Raw genomic sequence first — 12442 nt, forward strand, 5'->3', positions numbered from 1 at the left:
TGTGACAACCCACAGACGGGTGGTGTGGTTGCCTGACCAGGAAACGAACCCAGGCCACGGCGGTGAGAGAGCCGAATCTTAACCACGAGACCCCGGGCTGGCTAAAAGCACAGGATCCTTTTATAAATCTTTTAAAGCCATAGAGTACTCTGTGCACTAGGGCCTAGACAACACACCATAAAGTGCCCAGAAAACTCACCCTGGCTGAAGACTCTACCTCAGCAGAAGTTTCTAGAGTTGACGATGGGTGAGGCTAAGCCCCCCGGGGGTTTTCTGGTAAGAAAGGTGGCTAGGGTAGTGGGGTTATTTTCTTTCTTATTAGTTACTTTACCTCATACTACAGATAAAACAAATTATTACTTAGGGTTCAGTTGGTCATGGTAAGAACTGTGTCATGGGGCTAGAAGGAAAGTTTGGGCGGCTTTTTGCTTACCCACTAGCTGGGCTTACTGTCTTCTCCTAAAGGGTTAAACAGCCTGACCACGAGGCCCTTTATTCCACCCCAATTCACCGCTCAGGGCTACAGGCAACTCTGAAGGCCAGTATCCAGCACAGTTCAAACCAAGTGCCCAGGGCCGATGGTCATTTGGCTCTGATTTTAAAACAGAAAAAAAGGCTTCTTTTCAAACTTGGGTCCTTTCCAAGGTTCCTATGTGATACAAAGTTCCAACGTGTTCTGGGGGCTTTATCAGCCTCGTACAAGGATGGGAGGGACAAATCTTCCCAACTCCATTTGGAGCTGGCTCTCACTGGGCGAGCTACAATTTTCTAATCTTGAATGTTTAAGTACCGCAAATGACCTCTAAGTTTTTCAAGTCTTAGATTTAGGGTAACTGCACAATTAAACAGAATTAGATTTTTTCCTCTTCTCTTCTTTTGGGATAAAAGAAAGCCAAGCAACTTCCAGGGGGTGTCTTGGCTCAGAATACATTTAACCCAGTCTCTCGCCTTCCACATTTACACGACTCTAATCAAATATTATTAACAGTTCTGCCCTGAGAGGGTCTCATGGTCACTATTCTGATGTGTCTGGGGAAGACACTTCGCCCCTTTTCTGCCCTTGTCTCTAGCTCAGTCCCCTCCTAGGGCAGGAAAGCTCTGGGGAGGGAGTTCCTGCCCTTCTCCCACCCTGTAGCCTCCCCCAGCCGGCCAGGTGACCAGCTGACCCGACTAGTCAAGGCCAGGTCAAGGCCTGCACAGGGGCAGGTAGAGAAGCCGTCCTCTAAGAAAGCCGCTATCCCAGGAGGACTTTCTCTCTGCGTGTCCAGGTCTGCTCCAGACCCTTTCATCTTCCACCAGATTGACCAGCTTTCTCACGGTTTCCACTATTTTTCACCCTAACATTAACAAATAGCATATTAATGTATTCATTACATTTTCTTAAAATTTGCATCACATTACCTCTTGGAGAAGGTGCCAGAGGGTGTGTCAGCTCCCTGCTCCTCCAGGCCGTGCTCTGATCAGCCTTCAGGCGCCATTTCAGGGCAAGTGCTCTGCCTGCCTCCTGCCACCTTCCCAAAGCCAGTGGCCGCCTTTGTCTTGCCCTGAAAGGCTCACCTGACCATGAGCCAGGCCCCGGGCCCAGCTACTAATGTAAGGAGCCCATCCCCCGCCTCTGTGCAGCCTGGGACCAAAGCCCCTCCTCCAGGAGCCCTGTCCTTGAGGGCTCCCCACAGTGTCTTCAGCCCTCAGCACGCCCAGTTCTCACTCCCCACTTGGCCAGCAATCACTGTTTTCCCACTACCCACCCCCCCGCCAACCAAGAGGTAAGAAGGGTGAGAGAGACTCAACCCCACCCAGCCTTAACAGGCATTCTGGGAGAAAGGGAGTGGGGTTCCCACGTGACCAAGAGAGGAAGCACCAGAACACCCCATTCCTGGAGGAAAGCTGGAGACACAAAATGCGGAGCTGCCTCATGTGAGCGTGCAGAAAACCAGCAGAAATTTCCATCAGAATTCTAACTTTGGAATAAACTCCTTTCTTTCCTACGGTAAGTCACGAGGAAGAAATTTCCTACAGGCAGCACCTGGCGGGGGGACCTCCGATGGACCCGCTGCCTGCCCCAGCCCGAGCCGCCTCCTTTTCACGCTCTTCTAAGAGAACTTCCACCCATCACGGAAGAATCCAGTCGAGGAGAAGAGCTGGACTCCAAAGCCACCTCTTCTCCTCAGATGGAATCCTTCAAACACAAACAAATCCACACCGTAAGTCTGCTTGTGAGGAGCACCAAGGGGCAGGGGGCACGTCTGCAGGCTCTGGAGCCAGGCTGCCTGGGTTCGAATCGCAGCTGTGCCTCTTCTAGCAGCATGGCCTCAGCGTCTTCACTTGCAAAGTGGGAAGAATAAAAGTATCCACCTCCGAGGGGGCTCGGGAGACCAAGAGTCACACACATAACACGTCACTATTTAAATCACAGCACCCTCGAAAGACAAAGCCATAAACTCTGGCTCTTCCCTCCCCTGCTAAGCCTCTGGAAGCTAACAACAACAGAAACCACAATAATAATACAGCGGTTCACATTTATAGATCACCAAGTGCCAGGCGCTCACTACGTGTATTTTATATACACCTCTCAACTCATTTAATCCTCCCAGCAACCCAATGAGGAGGGTATTATTAGTATACCTGGATGCACAGATAGGTTAACCGACTTGCCCAAAGTCACACAGCTGGTAAGTAGTAAACTCTGCCAGGCAACTGCTAAATCCTGAGTCACAAAGATGTTCACAAAATACCTGAGTGTGGGAGTGAGAGGATCATGGGGAGGCAGCCTTCTCTCCCCTAAAGTGCTGCAATGCCCTTTTCTCATTCAGCCAACGAGGAGCCAAGCTAACAGGAGCCCCGCAGACCAGGTGAGAAATCAGAAAACCAGCAGGTGTTTGGCCCAAGCCCGTCTGCTCGCTGCCAGGCGACCAGCTTCGTGCAGGCCCAGCGGGGAAGGAAAAGACAGCCGGGGAGGCGCAGCCACTGAAAGGCCTTCTGCCAGCTGCGCTGGGGGTGCGACACGCAGGCTGGACTCCTCTGCGGAGGGCTGCCGGGTTAACGGGGAACCACCGAGGCTACCGAGATCGCATAAAAATGCCCCAAAAATGAAAGGACAAGAAAAACTCATCAGTGCTCAGAGGGGGACGAGGGAGAGGCGAGCGGGGCAGCGAGTCCTCACAGGGACCTGGGCTATGAGGGCCCCGGTGCACGGCCACCGGCTCTCCTTTAAAAGGTCCCCCCCACCTCGATGGAACAGTGGGACCCCCTCAACGGGCCCAGAGGCCGCAGCCCGCAGGTACCTGAAGCACGAAGGCGTGTTGTAGAGCGAGTTGTTCCCGGCCTGCACTTTGTAGTCGAGGATCGAGGGGCACTCTCTGAGGGCGAAGCCCAGCAGGTCCTCGCGCACGATCACCACCGTGACCCCGGCGGAGCCCACGTTCTTCTGCGCGCCCGCGAAAATCACGCCGAACTGGAAGAGGAGACGGGCGGGTTTAGAAGCACGGGGGCATGTCTCATAAACGTATTCCGACCTCCCAACTTCTTTCCAAAGCGCAACTTTTACGAGAAAGAGACTCTTCTATTCCTGCTGAGAGTGCACACGGTTCTCTAAAGGCATCTCCAGCCCGACAGCAAACCCATAGCCTGCAGATGACATGTCGCTGGTCCTTCTCCCGACGAGGGCTGAGCCAAGCCCAAGGCTGTGAAGATCTTACACATCATCACACGCACTCAGCACACCTCCTCTGTATAAGCAAGCCAGTCCCTAAAACGGGCTGCTCACTATTCACGATAGCCCAGACGTGGAAGCAACCCAAGTGCCCTTCTACAGATGATTGGATAAAACACACACACACACACACACACACACACACACACACACACACACACAGTGGAATACTACTCAGCCATAAAAAAGGACAAAATCATCCCATTTGCAACAACATGGATGGCTCTTGAGGGCATTATGTTAAGTGAAATAAGCCAAACAGAGAAAGACAAACTGTATGATTTCACTCACATGTGGAAGATAAACAAAAACACACAAAGAGAACAGTTCAGTGGTTGCTGGGCAGGAAAGGAGTTGGGGGGTGGGCACAAGGGGTGAAGGGGTGCATTTATATGATGATTGACAAATAATGTACAACTGAAATTTCACAATGTTATAAACTATTATCACCCCAATAAAAATTTTTTGAAAAACTGCACAACTCAAATTCTATCTTCCTCTTTAACATGCAGAATAACTTTCATCTACAGTTCAAGGTTTCCCTTCCCCCTTTCCTAGAGTAAAGGGACATAGCAGTTATAACCAAATTTCTGCCAATATTTAGGTTCCCTATGCTATTCTGTGCAATGAAAAAAAATGGCTATCAAGAGGAAGTATACATTTTGTTACATTAGGAAAAACAAAACCAGCCTACAAACTGTCCTTGGTAACCAAAAGAAACAGAAGTTTTAATCCATTTATATATGTATAAAGGGACAATTGGAAGATGCTCAGAAATAATGAGGCGAGCTGCCTGAGAGAGAAGAAATTTTAGAAAACATGTTTAAAGGTACTTCAGGAAATTTTGTCATGTAAGGCACAGAATCTCTCCAATGTCTCCCCATGAAACCCTTCGGGAAATCAAGTGATATCCCAAGTGGAAGGAGCAGGGACAGCCTGGCCCAGCAGGGAGGAGCATTTTATAGGTGACATTGTTTAGAATTGCCAGTGCATGATGACTGATAATAAAAAGCAGGCTATCAACAAAATGCGGTATATCCACAAAATGGAATATCACTCAGCCTTAAAAAGGAAGGAAATTCTGACACATGCTAACACATTGATGAACCTTGAGGACATTCTGCTAAGTGAAATACGCTAGACACGAAAGGGCAAATATTGCATGATTCCACCTATAGGAGGTACCAAGAGTGGAAGAATTCAGAGACAGAAAGATTGGTGGTTGCCAGGGCCTGGAGGGAGTTATTACTTATTAGCCAGTTTCCGTTCAGAAAGATAAAAAGTTCTGGGGAGGGATGGTGGCAATGATTGCACAACAATGTAAATGTACTTAATGCCACTGAACTGTATGCTTAAAAATAGTTAAAAAATGGTGGGGCTGGCCTGGTGGCACAGTGCTTAAGTTCACACATTCTGCTTCGGTGGCCTGGGATCACCAGTTCGGATCCTGGGTGTGGACCTACACACCACTTATCAAGCCATGCAGTGGCAGACATCCCACATATAAAGTAGAGGAAGATGGGCATGGATGTTAGCTCACGGCCAGTCTTCCTCAGCAAAAAGAGGAAGATTGGCAGCAGATGGTAGCTCAGAGCTAATCTTCCTCAAAAAAAAACAAACATTAAAATGGTAAATTCTATGTTAAGTATATTTTAGCACAATCTTTTTCAAGAGGCAGAGTACCACGTAGTCAGTTTGTTTTAAATTCTTTACAGCCCTTACAACACCCTATCGCTGCATGCACCTGGGTGCACTGCTCCCATGCCCACCTTGGTGCTACTCGTAAAGCCTACTGTCCTGTCAATGTTCTTGGAGTTAGGTGGGTACCAGGCAAGGTGGGGATCCTTCATAGGCGCCCTCAGCCTGGATATTCTGCATCTTCCTTTGAAGACAGCAAGCTACTCCCAATGTAGTGACCAAAAAAGTTTTCTAAGTGCCACTCTCAAAGGCAGATAAATTCCCCAAGGACCCCAGTGTGACTCTGTGAGGCAATCATTGAGACAGGGCTGGGAAAGCAAGACTTAACCATTCTAACAACCCATAATAAACAAGCAACACTCAGCCTGCTCACTGAGAGCTGCCTTGGCTTCGGGGTCTCTGCTGGCCCAAGACTCCCATGCCCTTCCCAGTTCTAGTATATATGAAAATGCCCTTGAAGAATTGCCACCCCCCCACCCCAGCCTCTTTTACACTCCACCTTGGAAACATCCACTGGCTTGGATAGGAAGTTCGAGGACATGTCGCAAACCAGCACCGCCCCCTTGACATCAGGTATAAAGTCAAACTCCACTCCGTGCACGGTCTCATTGGCGCAGTAATACACATAGGAGGCGTCCGGGCTGAGGTTCCAGGTGCTGGGATCCGGAATTTCTATCACAGAAGACAAGTTGGAGACTCTGCACTTTTCTCCCCCTCTCTCCTTATGGAGATGGGAGTTGACCAGCAAGGACCCCTCCCCCAGCAGTGAAAGACTGTTGCCGCAGCATCCACAAACGAAAGCATCCTATCCACCTTGCATTGTAATCACCACCAGCATCCTAAAAGGATGGTCAAGCCTACCCTCTTAACTGTTATCGGGTGCAAATAATCTTTTAAGAATGGCGTGGTGGATATTTGGAGCTTTTCCTCGTCATCCTATGTCCACTGATGGTCCCAGAGTCTCCTCTTGGGGCTCCAGCCCACCCCCTGCCACTCTCAGCCTGTATAGTACAATGGAGCCAATTCTACCCACAGCCCCAAAGGTAGAACGCGACTCAGGCACAGCCACACACGACTGATTTGGAATGGGACACATGAGACATGAGACTGTCACTGGGAACGCTTGAGCAAAGGCATTGAAACTTGGGTGACTATAAGGTCAGGAGCGGCTGCAGCCATCTTCCAAAAAAGAGGAGACAGCTGTCCTGACTGTGGAGCCACCATGGAGGAGACAGGGAGACACCAGGACCTGCAGACATTGTTGGGGCCCTTGATCCAGCCATACCTAAAGCCAAACAGACCCCTGGGCTTTTCAGCTAAGTAAGCTTATGAATACTCTTTCTGCAGCAACCAGCTAGTACTCTTAACTGATACAGCCATCCAGTCTAAACGGTATCAAACTAACTACTGACAAGGAAAGAATTAACAAGTGCAGGTTACCCTGGGCAGGGAAACCTGTTACCTGAGGGACAACTCCCCCTCGCTCCAGCCCAGCCAGGATCTCCCTGTCCAGCTCGGCTCCCCGCACTTACTCGTATAACTCCCAAGTTTAGGGTGGACGATAGTCACAGTCCCAAACTTCTTGGCTTCTTCTGCAGCCTTAGCCGACCAAGCTCCTGTCACCACATAGTCGGCACACCTTCCTGCTTTCAGGCCAATCAGGTTTAAGGGGACGGCACTGAACTGGCCGGACCCACCTCCTTGCACAAAAATCACCTTGTAGTTGTCTGGAACGGCTCTGGGCAGAAGCACAGGTGACAGTAAATGCAGATTCACGTGGCCAAAGCCCGAGAATGAGTGATGCTCTATCAGTGCTTTACCTTGAGTGGATATACTACAAGAAATATGGTAAAGTCCCACTGCCACCTTTGTCTTCCCAATCCAGCCAATTATCCATGCACTCCTTGGACAACTATTTCTTGGCCCCTGGTGGAAGCCGATGGTTACCGTTTGCGCCGAAGCTACGAACACCCTGCTGTTCCTTTGGGGAATCATCCCCCTGCCACTCTCAGGTTCACCAGTGGCAACCCCAGCTCCAGGGGATGAGCACATGACCCAAGCTGGCCAACGGGGCTGGGTTCTGAGATCTTTGATCCAACTTTTGGGAAACAGGAGCTGTTTCTATTGAGGGAAAGTATGAATTTGTAGGAGCTAATCCTGCAACCGCTGATGGCCACCTGGTGAAGTTAACACATGAAAAAGCAGAGCCAGGAGATGGAGAAAAGGGCTTTCTCGACATCATCGGAGCTCCTAAACCACTTCTGCACTCTTCTGTTATGTGAGGTAATACACTCTCTTTTTATGGCTAAGCCAGGAGTTGGGCTTCTATCACTTGCAATCAAAAGTCCTAAAAGGATGTATGTGCTGGTCCATGCCATGAAGCAATTACACACTGGAAAAGGATCTCTGATAAAGGTTTAGGCTTAAGCACATAATCACATACCCTACATACATCGGGATTAAGAGCAAAACTTTTTGACACCAGCATGGAAAATTAAGATGATGGAGGGGAGCCGGCCCAGTGGCACAGTGGTTAAGTGCGCACGTTCCACTTGCGCAGCGGCCCAGGGTCCGCCAGTTCAGATCCCAGGTGGGGACATGGCACCGCTTGGCAAGCCATGCTGTGGTAGGCGTCCCACATACAAAATAGAGGAAGATGGGCACGGATGTGAGCTCAGGGCCAGTCTTCCTCAAGCAAAAAGAGGAGGATTGGCGGCTAATGTTAGCTCAGGGCTACTCTTCCCTAAAAAAAAAAAAAAAACTCACAAAGATGATGGATGGCTCCAGGCAGTAGGATAAGGTCAGCACCAGAGCGGGCAGGCCATGGAGACTGGACCCTGCCTTTGAGTAAGGTCAGACTTTGGGAAGAGGCATACAGAGAGTATACGGCGGGCGGACAAAGCTCCAGCAGAGGCATGAGTAAAGTACCAGACGGTGGAGCATCATGAGAGCATCTTGGGGAATGGGTGGTATGCAATGTCTGGTTCTGACCCGTGCCTGCCTACACCCGTGCTCAGGAGGACAGCAAAGCACCCATACAGGCCTTAGGAGGCTGGAACCATGAGGTTCACAGCAGCTGGAAGCCTGAGGTAGGGTTCCTGGTTTATGTTATTCAGATGCAGGGCAGTTCACGAGGCCAAGAATTGGATGGAAGGATGCCAAAGAGAGGCTGGGTACGGGGGTACAAGGTAGGAACTTCATTAGGCAACCAAGGGAGCGGCCCATAAATTGGACTGGTAGTCCGGTCCAAAGAGGCTCACAGCCAGGTCGGTCAAATGCCACATCTCCTAGGCCAATGTTCTAAATATCCCCCTCAAGGACAGGATTGTTCTATGAACGTGACATGGGACCCAGCAGGCAGACCCGGCCTATGAGGCCAAGCAGATGATGACCAGTTCTGCACACTCACATTGCAATGAGCTTCTTGTGCTCCTCACCGAAACGTCACCAAGTCTGACCCCTTGGAAGCACTTTATCAAGGCAATTTAAAAGGAAAGTTATGAAACAATCCGTATGATTCCAATTTTGTTAATGATGCAACAATGGACACTAAAACGTTGCCACCGATTACCCGACTGATGGGGTTACAGATAATTCCAGTTTAATTTGTGAGTTTCAGTTTTTTTCTAAACTTTCTACTATAAACGTGCAATAGTTTTGTGAGCAGAAAAAAAAGTGTTTTGTTTGCCAGGTCACCATATTCATGTTTATGTGAACATATTTATATAATATATACACTCTCTCCTTTAACGGCAATCTAGTTAAAAATAGGTTTCCTCTGGGTAAGAAAAGCAGTGGAGATAACCCAGGAGAGTTCAAGTTCATTTGAGCAGCAGTTCCTGGAGTTCGGAACTCTTAGAACTTCCCAAAGAGCCTGTGAAAAATGAAGTTCCTAAATAGGTTCTAATTCAGCAGATCTGGGGGGGCCCAGCCCTTGAATTTTTAATACTTCCCCAAAACCAGTTGATCCTGACAGGTGGTGTGAGGCCCATGCTTTAAGAACCAGTGGCCCTAGATGACAGTTAATTATGCTGACAAAGAGGACCACTTCTTTGTCATTTAAATCTGTTTTAAGCCAGTTCAGCTCCCACAGTGCTGAAAAATCTTAGGAAACACCACATAAAATAAAAACAAAAATAAAACAGACAAACACAGGATGGGGAACAAGTAAAAAGCATTACGGACTAAATTAGCGAATTTGGGAGAATCTTACTAAGATTATTTTTATTATGGAATATTCTGAACATACAGCAGAGTATAGCAAATAATGTAACAGACGCCCAGGTGTATAGATTATCAAACAAGAGGAACGCAATTAGGTCTTTAAAATTTTAAACTTACAACAATTCCCGCACAAGATTCTCTGTGTTGTTAACAATCTTAGCGAAATCTGACGATCTGTGGCTCATTTCTGTGGAAGGAAAGATAACAAGAGTTCCAGTTCAAAACCAAACAAACAGAAGTTACCACAAAATCTGTGAGTAAAATAATAAAGAAAAATTTCAGTTATTTTGCATTCAAATTGTGCGCCAAGGCTCACTGAGTTTAGGGGAATATTCAAATTGATTTTTAAACTACAAACACCATAGCCTTATATTCACAGCAGAATGACTTTTCAAGTGGTACATGCATCCAACGAGCCATTTGCTAATTCATCCTTAGGCTTCTATGATTTCTCACTTCTTTCTCACAAATGAGCCTGTGTGCAAAGGCTGTCCATTAGGACAACAGCACAAAATTCCATACTGTGCCTTCATTTCACAGAAACCTAAGTACGTGTGCCAAACCCAAAGGAACAATATTTAATAGCAATGAGCACACAGTTAACTTTGCAGTCTCTTAATACTATGCAGCCTTTGGAATGACCACAAATGAAAAAGAAAATTAAATATAAAAAAGTAAATTTTCAGGGCCAGCCTGGTGGTGTACTGGTTGAGTTCACGCACTCTGCTTTAGCAGCCCGGGGTTTGCAGGTTCAGATCCCAGGCACGGACCTACACACTGCTCATCAGGCCATGCCATGTTGGCATCCCACATACAAAACAGAGGAGGCTTGGCACAGATGTTGGCTCAGCAACAATCTTCCTCAAGCAAAAAGAGGAAGATTGGTAATAGATGTTAGCTCAAGGCCAATCTTCCTCACCAAAAAACCCGTAAATTTTAGAACTCAATGGTCCTCTTCCCCAATAGCACAGGGGAAAGAAACTTAATGAAATTATTAATGTGCAAGGTCTTCATAAAGGGTTGGTGTACTTTAAAATTTTTAACAAATTCATCTTTTTAAGTATAGTAAAAATCATAACATGAACATGAAACAATATTATAACTGTGTGGGGCACAATTATGCAAATGTGCAGCATCTAGTCTCAGATCATATGAGGAACAAACACCAATTATGAAACAATGAGCTGAGATGTATGAACCTCTAACCAGGATTTATGTTGCTTTCAAAATTACTTCTATCAAACAGGCAACCAAAGTTATCAAAATTTGAAAACACATCAACAAAGGCCTCTAGGAAGACCCAGCAGAAATTCTAGGCTCGATGCATTTCAACTAGTTCCCTTTGAAACCTGGACATTCACAGAATCCAAAAGCAAATCTTACCAAGAACACTAATCCCAACTCCTTTGTAGTCTAACAATTCTTTTTGTATCTCTAACAATACCTAGAAAAAAAAAGAGAAAAGATGATTTGAATATGCTGGACACAGCTCTTCCTCTGGACGTACAAAGCTGGGGAGGTGGAAGGGCCAGGAAGGGGGTCCACAGCCCACCCACAAGGCCTGTGAGGTCCAGAAGCTTCTGTCCCGGCCAAGTCCCTTCCTCCCACCGTTCCCACAGGGCTGCTGATGCAACTTACACACAAGTTGCGTGTGAAATTATGTAATAGGTTGATGCCAGGATACGGTTTTTCCAAAGGCATGAATTTACTTGACATAAAAGTTCACTTAGCACAACCAGAAGGCCCTACTACTAGAGTATACAACTACGGACTGGGGTGCTTTGGGGAGAAGGAAAAAAACAAAAAGACAAAAAGATTGCCAACCGATGTTAGCTCAGGTGTCAACCTTTAAAAAAAACTCACTTCGATTTTTTTTAAAATGACCAACTATACAATTCTTCTGATGACAACTCTTAACTGTCAGGATAAAAGCTCTGGAAAAAACCAGATTCCCTAGAAAACGTCCCCTCCACAATCTCATTTGCCACTCTCTTAAAGCAAAAGTACAAAATTCATCAAGTTCTGGGTTCAGGGAACAACGAAAAATAAAATTAGGCGCCAATTAAACAGATAACTCAATTTCCCATCCTTTTGGCCTAACTTGCTCTACTGGGACAGGCTGGTGGGGCAGGAAGGAAGCACCCGCTGTGAATAAAGATTGGTCCAGGCAGGGGGCCGGCTCCGTGGCCAGTGGTTAAGAGTGGTTCAGTTCGCGTTGGCGCGCTCCGCTGCGCGGCCCAGGATCCGCGCGGACACGGCACCACTAGTCAAGCCACGTTGAGGCGGTGTCCCGCATCCCACAACTAGAAGGACCTGCAACTAAAATATACAACTGTGTAGGGGGGCAGGGGGTGGGAAATAAAGCAGAAAAAAAAAAAAAGATTGGCAACAGTTGTTAGCCCAGGTGCCAATGCTTAAAAAAAAAAAAAAAAAGATTGGTCAGGGGTACTGATGTATTGATCTTTGGTCCCACCCACTGAGCCATTAGAATGGTATTCTGATCCCCAGTTTGCAGATGAGGAGTCCCAGCTGAGGCTCTGAGAGTCAGCGACTTAACTGTATGTATGTCCTTGGCCAGCCCCTTGACCCGTCCTGGAAAATCACTGCAGTCCCAAATCACGCTCTGTCTTACAGGGGCAACTGTGAAAGCGGGACCCAGTTTAGGGTCAATCCCACAGTGCCAGATAATGGGGAGGAGAAGGAGAGGGGAGGGGTGGTCGGGGGGACGGATGGATAGGTGGGTGGACGAATAGATGGGGAGAGGGGTGGGAGGGGAGAGGGGGGGAGAAGGGGGGGGGGAGAGAAGGG

The 12442-nt window shown here is 47.7% G+C and overlaps 1 protein-coding gene across 1 annotated transcript in view; it reads right to left on the reverse strand.

The window, feature by feature from the left end:
* Positions 1–12442, reverse strand: part of PSAT1 (phosphoserine aminotransferase 1) — a 36879-nt gene that overhangs the window by 16880 nt on the left and 7557 nt on the right. The window contains exons 2-6 of the mRNA XM_046664945.1: positions 11018–11078; positions 9752–9821; positions 6943–7148; positions 5910–6082; positions 3285–3454 (exon numbers count right to left, since the gene is read on the reverse strand). Coding sequence (XP_046520901.1) covers positions 3285–3454; positions 5910–6082; positions 6943–7148; positions 9752–9821; positions 11018–11078 — 680 coding nt within the window. The remainder of the gene's footprint in view (positions 1–3284; positions 3455–5909; positions 6083–6942; positions 7149–9751; positions 9822–11017; positions 11079–12442) is intronic.

The sequence above is a fragment of the Equus quagga genome, chromosome 6 (genome assembly GCF_021613505.1).
Source record: "Equus quagga isolate Etosha38 chromosome 6, UCLA_HA_Equagga_1.0, whole genome shotgun sequence".
In the NCBI taxonomy this organism is placed as follows: Eukaryota; Metazoa; Chordata; class Mammalia; order Perissodactyla; family Equidae; genus Equus; species Equus quagga.